General features: G+C 30.8%; 1 protein-coding gene and 1 long non-coding RNA gene across 2 annotated transcripts in view; one reads left to right on the forward strand and one right to left on the reverse strand.

Annotated features, from left to right (window-relative positions):
- Window positions 1-5,298: 5,298 nt before the first annotated feature.
- LOC126741585 (uncharacterized) lies at window positions 5,299-6,616 on the reverse strand. Its single transcript, XR_007662230.1, has 3 exons — window positions 6,477-6,616; window positions 5,604-5,699; window positions 5,299-5,541 (listed from the first exon to the last, which is right to left on the reverse strand). It is a non-coding gene; the product is annotated as an uncharacterized LOC126741585 (long non-coding RNA).
- A 3,801-nt stretch (window positions 6,617-10,417) lies between these two features.
- LOC126741568 (golgin subfamily B member 1-like) overlaps window positions 10,418-21,263 on the forward strand; it is a 53,473-nt gene continuing 42,627 nt past the window's right edge. Inside the window, exons 1-4 of the mRNA XM_050448034.1 lie at window positions 10,418-10,561; window positions 10,624-10,827; window positions 17,141-17,304; window positions 19,075-19,611. Coding sequence (XP_050303991.1) covers window positions 10,654-10,827; window positions 17,141-17,304; window positions 19,075-19,611 — 875 coding nt within the window. The 5' untranslated portion in view covers window positions 10,418-10,561; window positions 10,624-10,653. The remainder of the gene's footprint in view (window positions 10,562-10,623; window positions 10,828-17,140; window positions 17,305-19,074; window positions 19,612-21,263) is intronic.

Genomic DNA, 21,263 nt, shown 5'->3' on the forward strand with positions numbered 1-21,263 from the left:
GAAGCCGGCCGGCTTTCTAAGTGGGTTATTGTGGTATTTATAGATTTTCAAGTTTATTTTACATCACTTTTAAAATTTTTGTGTTGAACTCTTAGAATTTTTTTTTTTTATATCTGTATGATTTGGGATTTTTTGTGAATATCTTGTGTTCCACTAAAACTAGAAACTTTTGCCTAAGAACCAAGGTTAATGCTTCATTCACATCAAAAAATGTAGATTTTGTTTTATTTATAAACATATTTAAAGGAAATCTGGTAAGGAATACCCAGCATTAGTAAGTATAGGTAAATCTATTAGCTTTATTTATATATAAGAATTAATTTTGCCTTTTGAAACATGCCTGCTGTGTTTCCGGATGTAAATCTAATTACAAAAGTAGTTTAAGAGCAGGGGAGGCAAGTATTTCTGTTTTTGGCTTCCCCAAAGATGAACAACTTAAAATTAAATGCCTAAAAGTCAGAGTCATCTTGACATCAAAAGCCATCCCTAGAGATAATTGGGTACCTACTCAATATTCTGTGGTTTGTGCCAAGCATTTTGACCAGAATGATATTATCCATGAAGATGATTATCCTTTACCTGATGGCACACTCACTAAGATTAGAGTTAAAGCAAGATTAGTTTGCTCAGCAGTGCCTCAAATTTTTCCAAATTTACCTGCATATTTAAGAAAAACAGTGCCTCTTTCTAGAAAAAGTCCAGTCCAAAAATCATACTCTTCATCTCTAGAGAAGTTTCCTGACTTCATTAATCAAAGTTCAGATTTCTTAAAACAGGTGTTAAATTTATTGGAAAGTTCTGATTCACACAACTTAGAGGATAAAAAAGATAGTAACATTTGTAATCGAGTAATACTTTTAACAGACCAAATAACTTTACTTATTTTAAAGCAAAAACGTTTTTGTCCTATCAACCCTATCAACTATAGTAATGTCTTTTAAAATGTTATATATTATATCCCCTTGCGCACATGAATTGCTTAGAGATTATTTTAATCTACCCACCAACAGGTACCTACAGTATCTTTCTTCTAGCTTTGATGTATAACCAAATCCTGACTTAAATAAAACTAACGACACGTTAATAAAACGAAAGTTGTTAATTGCCTCTACAAACTAAAATTTTTTGTGAAAATTACTTAAAAAAATTGAATATTAAAGGAATGAAAAAGGATTTGAATTAATCTTTTTTCTATAATAATTAAGCGCATTTGAGATGGTTGCAAACCTCTACAAACAAAAGTTTTTTGGTAAAAAATTATTGAATTGTGTGATGTTAAAAAAATATAAAGGGCTATGTAACTCCTAACGGCTATAAGAAAAGGTTTTATCGATATTCTTTGGCAGTTATAGTCGTTTATAACAACTAACTCAATAATTTTTAATCAAAAAACTTTCGTTTGTAGAGGTTTGCAACCATCTCAAATCCGTTTAGATATTTATTATATATTACAGAAAACAAGTTTAATTCAAATCTTTGGAAGTTTAAATTGATTTTTACAAAAAAAACCTTAGTTCGTCGCGGTTGGTTCCCCTGTATAAACCGATTTAGCTATCCATGGGCACAGTATAAAGAACAAGACAGTAGGTTCACTCTCTTGCGGCCGTTTGAAGTAGGGACTTCTAAACAGTGCCGACTTTTTTTACGCGGTCGTAAATCATTATTTAGTTTCGACGGCAATCCTTTACGATACGGGGGGTGTTTGAAACATTTTTAATAAGGAATATTTTCGTACATCGCGGCGGGCAGCGTGTAATATATGAAATTTTTTGAAATTAAAGGCACTTTGTATTATTGTTAAAATGAAATTGAAAGAATATTATTAAGTATCTCTTTTGAACGAATAAGAAGTAAGAAAAACACTTGGTAGATAGCTTTAAAATTAAGTTTATTAGAATGTACACAATTAAATCTTAGCTTTACGTTCCTTTCATGCTCTTTTCTTAACTGACCAAGAAACTACCTACCTAATATTACATACACTTAATTAATAATAACTTCGTTAATATACCCATTTTTTAAATATTTAATAAAATTTACATAATAATGTGATAACAACACATGAAACTCGGTAACAGTGAAATATAAAAAGGCAGTTAAATAAAAAAAACTTATTAAATGCCTACTTATTTGCTTTTTAAATAGGGGATGAAAGAACAAACCACTAAAATTCAAATAAAACGAAAATAGGTGTTTTACAACCTAGAATTCATATAAATATGCAAAATGAATATAGTTTTACATTGGGGATTATAGTACACATCAATATTTTGAAACTTAAACCCTTAAAAACCACCCTTAATGACGAAAAAAATGCAGTTTTAAGTATGGTTAGACGGTATAAGTGGCTAAAATTTATATCATTCAAATGATTGTAATGCAACTAATAATAAATCGGATAGCTTTCACTATTAAAAACCACCACTAATAACAGAATATTACCAAAAATTTTGCATTTTTTCAGATTAAAATCACGATTTAAAAAAAATATGTACTCTAAATCGCTGACACTTTTTGAACATATTATTGGTACCTATATATAGTCCATTGTAGATGGCTACGCTTTAATTTTTGAAATAAATACATAATTTTTTATGATAAATTTTTTTAAAACTGCAATTATTTTTATTTTATTCCTAACTTTTTTAATTTTTATGCTAATAACTTACAATCAAGTTTATTTTTAAAGTTTTCGATAGTACATACTTGAAAAAATGTGCTAGATATTTGTCTAAAAAACGTTTTTTTTTTTTTATTTCACGTTATTATTTTACGTCATTATATTTTGTTATCTAAAAAAAGGGGTTATGTTCACACAGTTGTAAGCGCCTATAGCACCTAGATAAATCAAAGCCAATCTTTTGTTTTTAAACCAACTTTTGTTTATTAGATTTTTTTGTAAGATCTCAATTTTCCGAGATATTTCAGAAATACTGAAGAAAAGCGTGTATTTTTTTCTGTAAACTAATCCATTTTTATTTAAAAAAAAATGTATATCCCCTTTTACTCCTGCAGCCATCTACGCAACATATCGCCGGCATTTTTAAAGTACAAAACTTCCGCACAACGCTATTATAGTTCTAATATTGAAGACGCCCCTGTATAACGCAGTCGCCACCGGGCAGCAAAAAAGAGTAGCATCAGAAAGCGAGTGAGAAAGGCAACATTTTGGGCGGCGCTTAGAGTGATCCTTCTATTCTAGTTTATGTTCGGTGCCATGGGTAATATCTAGACACAAAATTATTAAAACTCTTTTAGAATTCCAGGAAATATGGCCACAGATTACCTAAACTATTTAGGTAGGCCTTTACCGGTAGCGGATGATTTCCACCATTGGTCATAGACTTTCTTTATTTTTTAACACGCATTTTTTTGCACCAGTTATTCAGTTTCAAAAATAAAACTATCTATTAATAAATATTCATTTTATTATAAATGGTTAAGAATTCGATTTTTTTTATTAGTTTTCTCCGATTTTTTTAAAGATTTCAAATCTCTGTTAGCATACTTTAAAGCATAAAATATCCTTATAAATAACTTTACAATATATAATCAAGGGAAATTATTACAGGGATGATTAAATTTTATTAAACCCATAACGTTTAAATATTTATGAGAAATGCCAGATTCAGTAGATATTTGATCAAACATTGAAATAATTTTTTTTTCTAATTCATAAATAAAACATACAAATTTCTCGCTAGGTGTTTTCAAACTACCAAAAATATTAGTTCCGGTGTTGCTATATGCCTTTAGTTTAGTTAATAAATTTGAAGCATCAAGGTTTTCGGATTCTTCTGAAAAACTGACACAAATGGGACATTTATGAATATTTAAAGCTTTTTTAACTAAGTAACCACAGACATATTTAAAAGCATTTTGTGTGGTGGAAACAGTTATTGCCTTACATATTTGAGATGACTGTGTAGGCATCACTTCTCCTAAATTTGTATCTGAAACGTTTTTTAGCTCAGCTAGAAGCACGCCTAAATCGTCCTCACAGTTCATATATTCGAGTGTAAAAAATTCTGACAAAATATTTTTTTATGGGCTCTTTGAAATTAAATTGGGGTTGGATTTACGCAATTCCCTCCTTGTTGCCTTATATTTCCGAAATAATTTTCAAGACAGTCTTGATTTATTTTTCTGGTTTTTAGGTAGCTAAATCCGCAATTTGAAAGACGCTGCCATAAAACTTTCAATCCATAGATAGATATCATCCAACACGAACGAAATTTACACTTTTTTGTCAAATTTTTCCCTTATTATTGCATATTTCCAGGTTTTTCAAAAATAGCCACATGTGATTTAAAAACTCAACTTGATAATCAAGACCCTGATATGCATTTTTAAATTTATTCGGGTGGGACGTATCTGTAGAATTAAACAAATTCAACAAAGTATTAAATTTATCTATAATTTCAATTGTAGGTAAAGCATCTACAGGAAGTGCTCCTAAAGTCATATATGTATTCATTCCACTCGCAACACTATGACTTAAAACTTGAGTGGACAGTTTTACCTTCATCTTTTCAAAGTTATTAGGATATATGTGGGATTTAGTAAGTTTCGGAGCACACCTATACACTTGCTGGCTATCTTTTTCATAAAATTGTTCGACAAACTTCCAAGACGTTACTTTGTTGTCAAAATGAAAATTATTTTCGGCTAAATTATTTTTAGTAGCCTTTAATAAATGTGGAGGGTCAAAAATGTAAACTAATTTCAAATCGCCCAATTGAATTTCAGGATTTTCTTCGTTAACCTTTAGCATTCTAGAAAGCTGTATAAAAGTAGAGCCCATATCAGTTACTAAGCCTTGGATAAATAAACCAGCATCTGATAATTTTTTAACGCATTCAGTTAATATTTTTAAAATATCTGAAGCTTTAAGTTGGGAGTTTACAAAAAAATAAGCCAGTGGTTGCTTCCAGTTATGAAAAAGTCCGCGAACCATAATAGCAGCAACATTTTGTGCTATATTATTATTGTCATTTTTTCCAATATCCTCCCAGCCTACAATTTCATCTTTTGCTAAATTAAAATACAGATAGGACATTAAAGATGTTTCATCAATACATATGGTACAATACTTATCAAGTTCAGACATAGTTTTAACTTTAATAGCAAGAGAATTGAATGTTTGTTCGTTTAGTCCTGGTTTTGAAACAATACTTTGTGTTATTTTTTCCAGAGTACGTTTAGTAGGTAGATTTGTTATACTGTTTATAACTATCTGGATATCGTTTAGCTTTACCTACTGCTGTAATTTAGCTCGAACTTTTATTATTTCAGATAAAGTTTTATTTAAAAAGCTGTCACATAATTTAATAAAACTATCGAGTTTCGGTTTAATCGCTTTAGCCTGCTCAAATTGCTTTTTTTGTTTTAATATATTCCTTTTTAAACCTCTGACTTGGTATCGCAATTTCAGCTTTCTTGGGCTATTGGCAGTCAATGCAGATGAAGTTTGTGTTCCTATGCTTGTTGATTTTATGCTTGTAATGTAATTGATGGGCGTATCTTTAGTGCCTGTCACATCTAAAAAATTATTAACTCTAATACTATTTTTATAAATATTTAGATAATGCCTATGCTAATACCTGTGTTTACATATGCCTTTGAAAAATCACTTTGAACAAATTTATAATTGGTCGTTTGGTCAATCATATCTTTATTTGATTTAAGGTTATTCACATCTAGATAATAACAAAGAAAAAAAAATATTATTAAAAAAGTTTTAAAAATATTTATTTTCTAAAGCACATTTAAAAAAATGTCCTTTTAAAAACAAATTTTTATTTGTGTGAAAGTGAAAAAATAAAATAAATATTACAAGACTTGATAAGCCAGGGTAAACCGAGGGGCAAACAGAATAAAAACAAATACTTGACATTTTGCTGAAAAGAAATGTGACTTATTGTTTGCTCTTATTATATACATATGTTAGCGACCTGTAACTCTAAAGAGTTTTTATTTTTTGCATTGTACTAACTATTTTTTTTATATTAATATTTCTATTATACTTTAAGTGCAATTGATAACAGCAAACCAAAAGCCCCTACTATAAACAAAATGTTATAGTTTTATGAGAGCTGCGCGCCATATTTTAAGAAATTTGTTATGTGGTTATTATGTGGCTAATTCATACTATTTTCTAATTAGGAATATTGCTGACAATGCGGTTCTTACATATTTTTGAACCACAGTGAAAAATATTTAAATTTAAGCTTAATATAACAGCACAAGAATTAAGTCTTAAACATAGCAAAATTGCAACTTTCTTCAGCCAATTTCCAATGAGACAGTAAAGAAAGAATTAGGTAACTAAATCGTGTTAAACTAAAAAATAAAAATATATGTTTGATTAAGATCAATAACACAATCAGGAGCTCTTTAATTAGCAATAAAAAAAACCTAAATTAATAAAAACACATTAAAATGTTATATTTTATTGTTATTGTTAGTTAACCTACCTGATAAAATCAAAATCTTTCGTGGAGGTTCTTCGCTTTCGGATTCCAGATTAACATTAATTTCAGTTTCATTTATTTCGGTCGATGTAAGTACACAAATATGATTACAAAAAAATGTAGGTATAGCGTTTGGAAATAACTTTTTCCCTCCAGATGGGATATATTTTTCCGCAAAATGCTTTCTACATATTCTGTATTTTTTTAAGTTTTCTTTTTGCAGCAGGTCTTCTCTTTTAGCTGCACGAAGCCAAGCTTCACGTCTAAACAAACGGTGCGTATTATTTTAAAACTAAATAAATTAAATACCTTTATCTTAAAGGATCACTTGGAAGACCAAAAAAGGTTATTTCTGTGTTCACAGAAGAACAGCATCTACTTATGCACTTATAACTCGTCATAGTTAAAAAAATATATTTGCGCTTGCACTATGCCACTTCTCAGCGTCACGGGTACCGAAGCAAGCGTGAAACTAAAATAATTTGCTCCCATACTATTACTATTCGATCCGACGTTGAGCAGACGAAAAAGTGGGGAACGCAGATCATGCCACCAGGCTTACATTTGCATCTGATATTCTTTGATGCCTTTTGAGCAAAAAAATGGTAAAATGTCATAAGCATTGCAAATTTGGCATTTTGCCTTGCCATGCCTTTCGAGCCCAGCTGGTTTAGGTAATCTGTGATAGGAGCATTAAATTGATTAAATAATAATGGACGCCAACTATAAATATGTTCCTGACAAACGACATATGCTGCGTTCTCGATTCAGATGCTGCTGGATATCGATATATATATACGTGATACTACCTTCATTTTTGCACACATTAATATTGCGGCATTTCGGGTTCGAATAAGCAATAAATTTGCTAGATTTTAATAACATACTTAATTACACATTTTTATTAATATTTTGGCATCCAATACTTAATAGATACTTCACAAATATGCCGTCTTTTATAATATTATAACCTAGAAGGATGAATGTGTGTGAATCTAGCGTCCGATCGATATCGAGCAACCAAAATCGAGTACGCAGCATATGTCGGCAGCAACCAATTTATAGTCCGCGCTCCCTGTTATTTATTCAATATAATGCCCGTATCTCCTGAAATTCCCAAGGGATTTTAATAATTTTTTGTCCTAATATTAACAATGAAAATCTAAATCGACTTACGATGGTCCCAAACTGCCACAAACTAAGGTTTTGTTGTGAAAATTAAATAAAAAGTCAGATGTAAGAAATGAAAAAATAAATAAATATAATAAAAGCTCTAACTTACAAAACTCCCAAAGGAATTGGATAAAACTTTTTTTAATATTAATAATAAACATTTTAATTGAACTGAGATTTAAGAGACATTACAAAACGATATAAGAGATGTTTTTAAACTAATTAAATCGAGTTATTTTAATTAGTTTATTTATATTAGTTAATTTATAAAAAAGTAATATCTGGGTATAAATACAAGATCCAAATTCAGCCAACTAGTGGTATGGGATAAAACCATCAGAGCTAGTTAAGCTCTAAGTCGTCGATACTAAAGTCAGGTCCTACAAAAGAAGTCCAGGTCTTCCCTTCAGGTTGTCACTCTCTTCCAGGAGATAGCAGTCAATATTTTCCTGAAAGGTCCAATCAGAATTAATTAGTTATTACGACTGGCTGAATTAATACCAGGATGCCTAAAAAGAATATTCTAGGTGGTTTCATTAATTTTATTTAAGAAGAACTTACATAGACCTCGTTCGTAACAGTGTGAGGTGTTAGTTAAGTTCCTTTTGGAAATTTCAGGAATTTGTGTATGTTAGAAGCAGTTAAGTTTTTACCCACTGAACTGCCCAACAATACAATTCTTTGCGCTCTTTGGTGTACTTTTTTTATATTGTTTTTATTTCATTACACGACGGCGGAATGCATTTACGCACGAACTGACATGCACAAGACCCTCCAGAACAGTGTGGGGTTCGGTAAAACCACTACCCACTAAACAATTCAATCATTTTATGCCAAAATACTTTCGTTCGTAGAGGTTTGCAACTATGTAAAATCAGTTTAGATATTTATTATTAATTGCATTCAAAAGTTTCATTCGAATCCTTTGGGAGTTTTGCAAGTTATAGTCGTTTATATTTTTCTAAATGTAACAATTCAATAATTTTTTACCAAAAAACTTTTCTTTTTAGAGGTTTGCAACCATCCAAAATCGGTTTAGATATTTATTATAGTGCAAGAACCTTTTATCGAAAGGGTCCAGGAGCAAAAATTACTGAAAGAAATAGTTTGTAGTGCCCTAGAATTGTAGTGTAGTCCCCTCGTGGATTCAACACGAGCAAGGAGAAGTGTTGGAGAGAAACTGAGTCTGAACCATACAACTGTTACCAGTATTTGGAAAAAACATGGGCATAGATTCTTCTAACACTCGTATTACAGAACTCTAGAAGTATTAAAAAATAATTAGATAATGTTTTACGAAATTTTACTGAGTATTTAAATAAGATGGCTGTCCGCGTTATAACCAATAATGCGGTTATGGTAAAAAAAAAAAATACTTTTCGTGGCCGTCTTCATCAGTGGGACTGGCGCTATTAAATGGCCTCCTAGATCTCCAGATTTCACTTTTATGATTGACAGATGACTTTCATTTTTGGGGTTCTCTAAAGGAAACAATTTATAAATACGAATTTAGTAGGTCAACCACTGGCCAACAACAACCTGGCCAACAATTTTAAAGAAGTTGCAAGAGAAAATGGTTGAATGTGCCAATTCTATGTCACTAGAAACTCATTTGGAAGTACGAAATGGCTTTAATGATAGGTTACCTTATTATTTATCCAAAGAAGGAGCCTTTTATGTAAAGAATTAAATAGTAATTTATTCTTAAAAGGGTTAATTTTATTTTTGTAGAGTGTTTAATTTTTTTTTCTTAGAGTTTATATTTTAAATTTATTAGAATAACGGTTTAATTTTTATTATGCAATACGCAGCATAATAAACATTTCAAGATTACGATTCCATGTGGGTTGTTCACTATTGCAAGCTTCGATCAGAAAAATATTTAGAAATGCCTGAATTTTTTATTGCCAGTTATACAGGTAACGTATCAAAGTCAGATGCTTACTAACGTCGTACTGAAAAACAACGACGAAGCAGACGAGTAGTAATGTGTAGGAAGTGTAATGATGGAATCATTACACTTCCTACACATCAACCTGTATACCCAATTCGTAAAGTATATTTAGTTATTATTTTAAATAATACTGTGCCTAATAAATATTAATATACATACCAGAGAAAATATGGTATGTTGGGGAAAGCGAAAGTAAAATTAAGTTCATTATAGACTAAAAGTTACTTAGGGTTACTTTAATTACCGGATTGGTGCATGTGAGCGTAATGTTTGTTAGTTACTTATTTATAGAAAAAAGATGAGAGCGATACTCGGCAATTTTAATGTAGGTTTAACCTCCTCTAGCTTATTTCCCATTTAATAGTTAGCATTAGCATAGGTAGGTAGCATAGGCAGCATTACGTTCCCCAAAATATGTTTCTCTATTCCTAGACGCTTGTTCATTATTAATAGGCATATAAAGTAACACCAGCAAGTAGGCGGACGACGTAAGCCATGAATGGACAAAATTCTCAACTGCTCTGATAGATTCAGAATTGCTAGCTTTCGGATTTATTTCAGAACGAGAAGTTTATATAACACGCAAACATACAAATAAGGCAATGACAATTAAACAGTTGTAATATATAAATGATATAATTCATACGCACGGCTTACTCGGTTATAATCGCTGTGGTTCGCAAGTAATCGCAGCTAAGCTTATACGTTAGGATCGGCCGTGAAGTATGTCTATAGCCTACGTATCACGTAGAACGCTAAAGTGAAACTGGGCATGCGCAGCTATCAATTTATTTTTATACGTATACGTGCTTGGTGTTCTGGGTATCACTTCATCTCTCTAATGTAACATAAATGTCAGGTACGTGGAGCATGTCAAGAATGTCAACGTCAAAAGAATACACATCAACACAACATCTGACTTAATAAATATAGCAAAAATATTCATGTTTTTCCAAATAGGGTATGTTTAAAAAATTATTTTTAAATATGCCTGTACTGATTTTATTTTAATTTATGCGTTAGCTTTTAGCGTCACTCTCGCTATTGCGAAAAATGTCTGATAAGATGTGGGGTAAGGACAACCCCGATCCTGGGGGAACTGACAGAACGGGTTCTTCGGTTCAGGAACTTTCTGAGCTTAAGGATCAGAATGAGCAGCAACTGGTTCTTATTGCTCAACTAAAGGAGATGCTTCGCAAAGAACAGAGCAGTGTATCTCAAGATAAGGTAAGAATATTTTTATTTATTTGCTCTAACCTTATGTTTGCTTTATGCATAATTTGGGGTTAATTCTAGAAAATTAAAAAAAGTCTAAGATCTCAAGAAATTGGATCTCATGTTTTATAAAATTGTTACAATAAAAATGAAAGACAATTAAAGAAATTGTGAATATTGTTAAAGACTGTTTTTTTTAAATACATCTAATTTTTCATTAGAAAATATTTTTTTAAAATCAAAGCCTCTTTTGTTACATCAGTAATACCAATAAGTATCATCACACAATAAAGGTGGGTTCATCAATTTGGTAGGCACTATGTAGTAAGAAGTAACACGTAAGAAGTAAGCTTCATGCAGTATATAAGCAAGGATCATGCAAATTCATAATATAAAAATGTAAGAAGTAAAAACGTAGCAAAATTCATCCTGTCTCTCTTTTTTAATATTTCCTTCTCTGAAATCTCTTATATTGTTAAATTGGCAAACATTGCAGATCACTCACAATTCTATAAGAAGTATGACGCAAGAAATGAAATTGAACCATTTCATGTGTGCTTCATCAGTACAAGACAACCATAATATCAAAGTAAAAGAAAAAAACAAAACATGTATGGAGAATCAACAAATAAAAAACAACTATAAATAAAAAAGGAAAGTTATTATGATAAGTGAAGTTATAAAAAGATGTGGTTTTCAGAACATACCACAAACTAGAGAAAAAAAAGTAAAGGAGGAAAAAGTAACTAAGATCTTTTTAATCAGAAGTGGACAAAACTTTAATCACATATCAAGTATTACATCTTTGAATTAATACATATAATATATTTGCAATTTATTTAGAACTGTTAAGAACTAACTTTTTACTACTTTTGATGTGTGCTTTGGGTTATTGTCATGCTGGAAAACCCACCTTAAGCACATTTTGTCTTCTGTGCAAGGCAGCATCGCAGTTTCTAATATGTGTTTGTATACATATGATCCATAATACCTTCTATCTTGACCAATGGACCCACACCATAGCTTCCAAAATCAACCCCAAACCATGACACCACTACCACTGCCACTGTGTTTTTTCGTGGGTTGCATATAGTTTGGGTTAAATCTTTCATTCATTGGTCTCCTAATCCAAAAAATGCCATCAGATCTAAAGAGTTAAAAAAACTTTCATCTGAAAACACATTCATTTTTTATAAGACCAGTTAAGCTCTTTGGCAAATATCACTTTTGATAAAAGGTCAAGTTTTCAGATATGGAAAGTTCATACTTGCTAATAAATAATAATTTCCAAATATATTATATGCATTAATTCAAAGATGTAATACTTGATATGTCTTTAAAGTTTTGTCCACTTCTGATTAAAAAGATCTTAGTTACTTTTTTCCTCCTTTACTTTTTTTTTTCTCTAGTTTGTGGTATGTTCTGAAAACCACATCTTTTTATTACTTCACTTATTATAATAACTTTCCTTTTTTATTTATAGTTGTTTTTATTTGTTGATTCTCCATACATGTTTTTTTTCTTTTACTTTGATATTATGGTTGTCTTCTACTGATGAAGCACAACTGTTAGCTATAACCTCTGTAGTAAGTAGTTACTCTGGAGTTTCTTCACCAAATTAATCTTAGTTTTTTACTTAGGATTTATTTATTATTGTAATTGTTTAACTGATAGAATATGATTTTTATGACTCTCATATTTAAGACCACCTTTGTTCTTGTTTTGAAGGACTCTATTGCCACTGATGCCAATTTGGAGAGCATGTTGGTTAAACCTTAACTGTGTTTAACACTAATCTAATTCTAAATTTCTAGTCTAATTTAATCACTAACAACTAAGCCTAAAAATTACAAATAAATTGTGATATTGTCTAAACTCTTTGAACAATGTTATAACTTCTTCCGGAAAAGTATTTTCTGAATTATCTGCTGTAGAATGAATTTATAAGTGACTTGAGTTAACCCTCTTAAGAGATGCAAAATACCATATGAGTCTGCCTACCTTCTTACTTTAAGAGATACTTAGAACATTGAAAGGCTAGAATTAGCATTGCCATGGAACTATGGGCTGTTTGGTTGCTTGCAAAATCTCTGATCTTGCTAAATGCTTGTGTAGAAATGGCAAATAAAGCACAGAACTTCACAAATGCCGAATGTAAATACAATGCTGTTTGTCAAGATGACATAAGCTTTTGCCTGCAGTGTTGCCATTTCAAATTTTTTAGGAGCAGTTTTAGGAATAAGAATGTTAATAATTTTTTTTTTGCTTGAAGATTTTATTTTTGCTTTTAGAATGACATATTATATCTATTTCTACTTTCTCTAATTTTTAATCCAAAATCTAACATCAATTTTGTCTTTCAAATTTATTTATTATTAGTATACAATACATTTTGTTTACAAATTGAAGGACGAATCACATATCTACCTAAAACTCATTTATACAATATAGGTACTAACAGTATTTACCAACACAATGGATTTTAAAAATCTGTGTGTGTTGGTTATCTATCTATTCTAGTTAATTTCTTCTTATATTTAAAGTTACATCTTATAAATAATATTTGTAAATTTTTGTGTTAAACATGTAAATATTATTATATGTATATTTAACATTATCAATTAGCAATCAAAACATACCCATAAGAAAACAGTCTAAAAATTCAAGCAAAAGCTACTTTCCAATATCTACTGACCTATTTTGTGTTTGACAACCTTAAATGGTTTATTCCTAATGAAGTCAGGCAATACATTGTAAACCACAGGACCAGTATAACTAATATGCCTCTGAGTTGCAGAATTTCTGGAGAATGTCATTGTTAGATTTTGGTTCTTAGCATTATGAGTATTTTGATTGTGTTATTTTTTGTCTGTAATACTGAGTCTTAAGCCTAAAGTGTATTACAGCCTTTATGTATAATTGTTCTAATATCAACAGTTTACTCTCCTGAAAGAGTAGGTTCATGGACAATTTTTTATTCTTAAACATCATTATCTTTATAATGTTTTTTTGAGCTATAAAAAGGTTAGAATTTGTTATTTTACGTGCACTGCTCCCTATTATTATTCCATAATTTATAATTGATTCAATCAATAAATAATAAACCATTTTAAGGGTTAAAACATTTCTAAGCTCATAAAATTTATAATTGAGTTTTCTATTTTTTTTGTGACATAATCGACATGTGTTTTCCAGTTAAGATTTTCGTCTAGAAAAATACCTAAATATTTTAAAGACATTACCCTCTCAATTTTGTCAGAATAGGCACACTGCATTACATCTAAACAGCTAGAGGCTGTGAATCCTAAGAGTCTGCATACTAGGAAGAGTTCTTGCAGTTAACCCAAATGTGACCTTTGTCTTTTTGATGTTAAGTGAAAATAGGCTGTGATCTAACCAACACTTGATTTTTGTAATAGCAGCTTCTGCATTCTTCACCACAGCTTCCCAGGACTCACCCTGCACTATTATTAATTCAGTATTAATATCATTAATCGTCAGCAAAACAAAACACTGTATACCCTCATTTTTGCTAAGAATAGACAAAATATCATTTATGTAGATATTGAATAAGGGTGTACCAAGTACCATCCCCTGTGGAACACCACATACCACCACTAGAGACTCACTTACAGTATCTCCAATATTAACATGTTGTGTTCTCTCATTTAAGTAGCTTTCTGTTAATTTATATGCAATATCTCTAAAACCTATTTTATAGAGTCTCTGCAGTAGTATGTGATGTGCCACAGTGTCAAATGCTTTGTTTAGATCCAGGAAAATCCCCAAAACTCTTTTTTCATCATCCAAGCCCCTAAGGGTCAACTCTGTGACTGCACTCAATGCATTCTCTGTGCTGGAATTTTTTTTAAAATGGATATTGATTCCTGTAAAGTAAGTTTTTATCATCAAGGAAAGACTGTACTTGACTTTATGCATTTTTTAACTAATTTACTGATTTTACTTATTAAAGCAATTTGCCATTTTGCTTTTTTTAGAATCTTTGGAAAGACTCCCATACCAAGAGTGCAATTTCGAACATGCATTAAAGGTGGAATCAAATGATTGTGATTGTGTTTTAAGACTTCTGAAGTAATGTGATGAAAATAATCGCTGATGTGAAATAATCGCTCTTTACATTATTTCTTAGTGAGTTGATTATGGCGATTAGGTCATTTGCGTGGTATTGGTGTAAAATAGCAAGACTACATTTGACTTAGTGGCATGACATGAACATTTGGATCACGAGGTTTTATTTTTTCTGCCAACTCGAGACCATCAGTGATCCAAATCTGCAATTTATATTTCATATTTCTAGTTTTAACCTGCTTAATGGATTTTTCAATAGCACTGATTAAACAGACATCAAAATTTTCCGTATAAATTTCAGCATCATCAATAATCTTCAATATTGATATAAGATTAGAGAGCCTAGCATAATCAATTTTCTTTTGTGTTTGGTCTTTTTGTGGTAACAGTGTCATTCATAAGCATTATGTTAGGAAGGATGGGATAGTGATCTGTAGGGTCATGTTTTAGACTTATGGGATCTATTGTATTTAAGCATTTGTCTTTACACTTAATAAAAAGATAATCAATACAAGTTGCAGTGTTATTTTTTTCCCTTGTTATGTTGTTAATTAAACTAGTAAAACCCAGGCTATTCATAACAGTTAAGTAGTTATTAACATTGGCGCAACTTTCATCCAACAGGTTGATGTTTACATCACCTGTAAAAAAAACATTTTACCAGGATCAGATGAAATATTTCCTAACAAAATTTGTAAGCTGACTATGAAGCTACCATCTATGTTCGTATTGTTCGTAGAGGGAGACCAATATAAGGCCAATAGATCAGTCAAGGTATTGCACTTAACTACAGTGACTTTTAGGCACTTGACTTCATTATATTTCAGAATGACACATTCCTGGAAAATATCTTCTTTGACATAAACTGCACAGCCATCAAAACTGATAGCACTATAACATCAAAGGCATGTATTTCAGAGTCAGGCTTAGAACTTTTTCTGCTCTTCGAAAGAGTCAGGCATGGAACTTTTTAGCTCTGCTAAATTTTTTGCCATATCCTTTTTAAAGGGTGCTAATTGACCTATTAGGGTAGTTTTTATAACTTGCCTGAGTGCTTTTTCATCCATTTTAGGTGAATTAGAACTATTTGTAGGGTTTTTCAATAGACTAACCTCACTTTGCAGGGTTTGTTTACAGCAGATCACCTTTTCGTCTTGATTGGCGACTTTCGCCTGAAACGCGCACCTTCCATGGAATTTAGAGCAACATTTCATACAATCCAGAGAGGTCTTTTAAACAGTCTTTTGGCAATGTTTGCAAAACTTTTGACTTTCATTTACTTTGGAAGCAATTCTTACATGTATACCCGACGTAACCTCAAAGTAATAAATTAACATTATTATATGTGTTGATATATAGCTGAAAATTTCCTCTTGAAAATGTGTATAAACTTGACAACAGAGAATCGATAAATATGTTTGTAAACAAAACTGCCCTTGCCCTTGTGCACATGTTGAACTCAAACAAAGTTGTTGTTTGCTTATTCTAGCCTTTCAGTGTTTTAAGAAGATACCTTCTTTTTAAATTGATTATAAATATATAAATAACTATATTGAGACAGTAAAAATTTGGCCCTATTTTAGGAAAGTCATTCCAAATGAGAACAATATTCTAGAAAAGGTCAAAGTTTTAGAAAATTTAATATGGAATAGTTCAACTGATCGAACATATCTGAACTTTTAAGAGAAAACAAGAAGAGACTTTCTATTATACAATATTTCAAAACTTAAGTGGATTTTTTATTGATTTCCTTACTGCTCAAGTTATTGTTACTTAATGTCATGCAGCTCTTTTAGTCATCATCTTCTTAGATTCTTAATATTAATTGTAACGACAACACAGTTAAATAAGAACAGAATGCATGTAAAACAATTGACTATAAATCTCTTATACAGGGTGAGTCGGTAGGAACGCACCAAACGCCAGATAGTATGGTACACGTGAAAATAATTTAAAAAAACTCATATGTTCTTATCCGCATCTCATTTATTTTTAAAATATAGCCTATATATTACAAACAAACAAAATTTTTTAAATTATTTTCACGTTAACAATACTTACCTGGAGTTTGGTGCGTTCTGCCCGACTTCCCCTGTATAGGTATCATACTTATTGCGCAATCACATTACTGCTGAGATATAACTGATTAAACATTTAAAAGGGTACATGTATTACCAAATTAGTAATTTTATATATTTTAACTATACATTTAATACCATTAACTAAATATTTTTAGGTCGAGGAATATGTAAATACCTTAAATAGAGCGCGGGCGAAGCGCTCGAAATTAAAAAAGGAATCTGGGTCTAGTTCAAGCTCTAGTACAACTGCTACAGTGAATATAGATGCTATTAAAAAGGAAAAAATAAATTTGTTGAGGCAGCAATTAGAAGAAAATAAGTTAGTTTAATAATTTTTATATATACAGGGTGCCATAAATAATTTAACAGCTTTCCTTTAAAAAAAGGGGGTTAAGCTAAATTTTTTTAGTCTGATTAACCAAAGACAACCAAGATACAAGGTAATAAACTTGATATAATTTTGTTGAATTTTGGCCATAAATTTAGCATTTATTCTTTGTTTTTAACAAAATTTGGACAATGACTTTTTATATGGCAAATCTTAAAATTATGCCATAACTTTTTTTAGGTTTGGCATAATTTATTTAAAATATGCTTTGTGCAACCAGTTTTGCTTAAAAAAGGTACACTTCGAAAATCTTGATTCAATTATTTCTATTTGAGATATTTGCATTTAAAGTTTTCATTGCGCTCAAGATAAAATTTTATTTTCGTACTTTAAGTTAAAATATTTGTAAGCTGTGCCTGACAAGATGAATTATCAGAAATGTCATTGTCACTGTGAGGATTTAAGTTCTTGTCAGTTACTTTGATGAGTGGTTTTAAAAATTCAAACCCACACATTTGGTAACGTTATCTATTACCTTTTATTGCATTCTTATTATTAGTTTTGTTATTTATTGTGTATGGCGTGAAAGTCGCAGACCTTTCCCGCCTGAAGTCCAGACTTTAACCCATTAGATTTTTGCAGATAGATATACATGAAATCATTGGAAAAAATATTAGCATGAGTTATTTCGAAATGAGTAATAATTTTTTTAGATTTTCAGTAAAAGAATTTTTCAATGTATTGAGACAAATAGAGGTCATGTCAATCATTTACTGGCAAATATTCATAATTTTTATTTGAAACTTATCTTTTTTATTTTATTATTCATTAAAAGTGTAATAAAATAATTTACATAGTTTATGAATGTCATTTTTTTGAGTATATTAAAAACTTTAAATGCTAATATCTCAAAAAGTGTTAATCTTAGCGAGATTATTGAAATAGCCAAAATTCCAAAAAAAATTATCTTTGGTAATATTTATCTTTGTTGTTTTTATTATTTGTAACATTAAGCATGCATACATTTATGCATTAAATCTTTTGAAAAGTTGCTTATCTCCGTTTTTTTTGCTCCTGACATTTTCCGTCCCAAGAATGGTGTAAACACAATTTTAGGGAACGAATCTGGGTGGTCTACCATTATGACCATATCTTATGTCTCCAATAAGAAATTGTAAAAATTTAAAAAAATCTAAAATTATCTTTTCTTGCATTTTTTCGATACAATTAGTTTGATTTGACAAAATTGAAAGCAATCACGGGCAACTTCGTTTTTCCTATTTCATAGTTTAATCAATTTTCATAATGCTCCCTTCTCGTTAACCAGCGATTGTCTGCAAAAGACACAAATTTTTCAATTTTTTCATAGCTAACTAGATGGTGTTGCTAGAGTTTTAAATTAATTATCAAAAACATAGGATAGGGTCTATCAGAAGGGTAAGCACCTCTGAATCCTCTCCTAAAATTTAATTTACATCACTTTTGTGACAGAAAATGAGAAGAGCACCCAAAAAACGAAGATTTGCAAATTTTCAGGAGATTTGACGCATAACTGTAGTCACGGTTCCAAATAATCGATTTTCTTCAACCAATTTGCACGAGCTGTAGCTCTGAGGGAGAGCATTTTAGGACATATGTTAATAGGAAAAAGTCTTATTTTGACTCCAACAATACTCTTGAAATATTTGCACCGAATTTTGTAACACCCTGTATAAAAAATACGATGATTAAATTGAAATATTTATGTGTAATCTGTTTTAGAGCAAAACTTGCTGAAAGAGGAAAAAGTCAGAAAGGAATTGAAGAAATGGTAACTCAACTTCAAGCTCAACTTAAAGACACTTCTACGTCGAGTTCTTTAAACGTATCGGTTATTAATTCTGAAGACAAAAATATTGATTATAACGAAAGTTCTTCACAAAAAGAACTTTTTAACATTTTGCTAATAAAAGAAAAAAAGATTACTGAGTTAAGCGCCAAAAGCCAGAAATTAGAAGGCACTGTATTGGATTTACAAGAAAACTTAAAAGAGAAGGATTCTGTTTTAGACGCTAGAACAAAAGCGATAACTTTGATGACAGAAAGCTTGAGTAAAAAGGGAAAACACACTTTAGATGAACTCGATGAGACGAAAGAGCAAATGCGAAAAATGCAGCAGGATTTTGTAACTTTAGAAGCGGAAATGAAAGCAAGACAATTGACTCTTCTAAGTGATCTAAAATTGAAAAATTATGAAATTAGTGAGTTAAAGGAACATATCACGTCACTAGAAAGAAAGAATATTGAATTAGAACAATGGTAAGTACTTTCCTTTTAATATATTGTAACGAAACTCGTCGTTGCTGTCAAGAACACATTAGTAGACTTTCACCTTACTCATGTTGAATTTCTTTTTAAAGATTTGCTAGAAGATTTTTATTTGCAAGATTAAAAAATTTTACTTTGTTTTTGTTGACGCCTAATACATTTATAAAATCAGTCAAAGCTTTAGCAAAAAACACAGTAACTTAAATTAGGGCAAAAGTCGAATCGTCAAATATGATTAATTACTCAAAATTATATCCTGCAATCAATACTATCAAATCTAAGTAGTTTAAAAATATACGCCTTTTTCAGAATATTTTTACGCGAGAAAAATTTGGTTTATTATTGGTTATAAATGTGTTACTACCAAATATTTTAGTTGGGGTCAGTAGTACACATACAGTTCGTCCCAGAAGAAATTAATAAATTCAATAATAATTGAACGAGGGTCTATTAAATAAAGTATTTATACATGAAGTGAGTCATTTATACAAAGATTTTCATCCGAAAGGGTTCTGAAATGGATTTATACAGGGTGTCCCGTAATTAATTGGACATAGGTTAATGTAGGATACCTGACATGAAAATAAACCGTTTGAGCTCAATATCGCTTAGCAAAATGTTATTGGTTTTCGTTCTACAGGGTGTTAAAACTAATTTTTTACCAAACATTTATTGAAATATTTTGGAATCCACTGGACAGATTAACCTAAAATTTGGCGTACTCTTATTATTTGGGATGAGGAACACGAATATGATATCTATTTTCCCATTACCACTAGATGGCGCCACATACAACAACATTGAGTGATTAAAATGGTCATAACTTTTTTGACCTACCTGTACGCACATTTGCGAGTGGAAATAATAAAACAGCATTTACTTCTAGTCAAAAAAGGTATACTTATTTGATCTCCAAAAAGTAGACCGTTTTCGAAATAAACGCATTTTTGTATTAGGTTGCGTATGAACAAATTATTATCGGAGTTTTACAAACTAGGCTTTGCCTAGGATGAACACATCATAACTACGACCTGTCAAGGTGAAGTATTAATAAGTAAGTCTTTAATTTGGCTAAAGCTCGTGTTCTTGTTGTGTTATTTTCGCTTAAAAATGCCGCGTCACAATGATTTTTCTAATGCTCAGATCCGGGATATGGTATGTGTATATGCTCAAGAAAATTTTCGTACTCGAAGAGCAGCGCAGCGTTATTTAGATCTGTATCCGGATAGAAGGCAGCCAAATCATCAAACATTTAAAGCGTTGTACGATAGATTAGGCGAAACGGACTCATTTCGTTCAAAAAACGTAAATGCCGGAAGACCAAGGATAATTGGAGCAGATATGGAAGATGAAATTTTGGTTCGTGTTATCGAAAATCCTGAAACCAGCACAAGACGTATTGAGGCAGCCACTGGTGTAAGGAAATCTTCGGTGTCCAAATATATACGCCAAGAAAAACTGTATCCGTATCATTTCACTCCAGTTCAAAATCTTCTTCCTCAAGACTTTCCTGCAAGGCTCCAATTCAGTTAATTTTTAAGAGAGCGCCAATTGAATGATCCATTTTTTTGTAATAAAATTTTATTTACGGATGAAGCCACGTTCACAAGGAGAGGTGTTTTTAACTGGCGTAACAATCATAT

Source organism: Anthonomus grandis, chromosome 10 (genome assembly GCF_022605725.1).
Source record: "Anthonomus grandis grandis chromosome 10, icAntGran1.3, whole genome shotgun sequence".
NCBI lineage: Eukaryota > Metazoa > Arthropoda > Insecta > Coleoptera > Curculionidae > Anthonomus > Anthonomus grandis.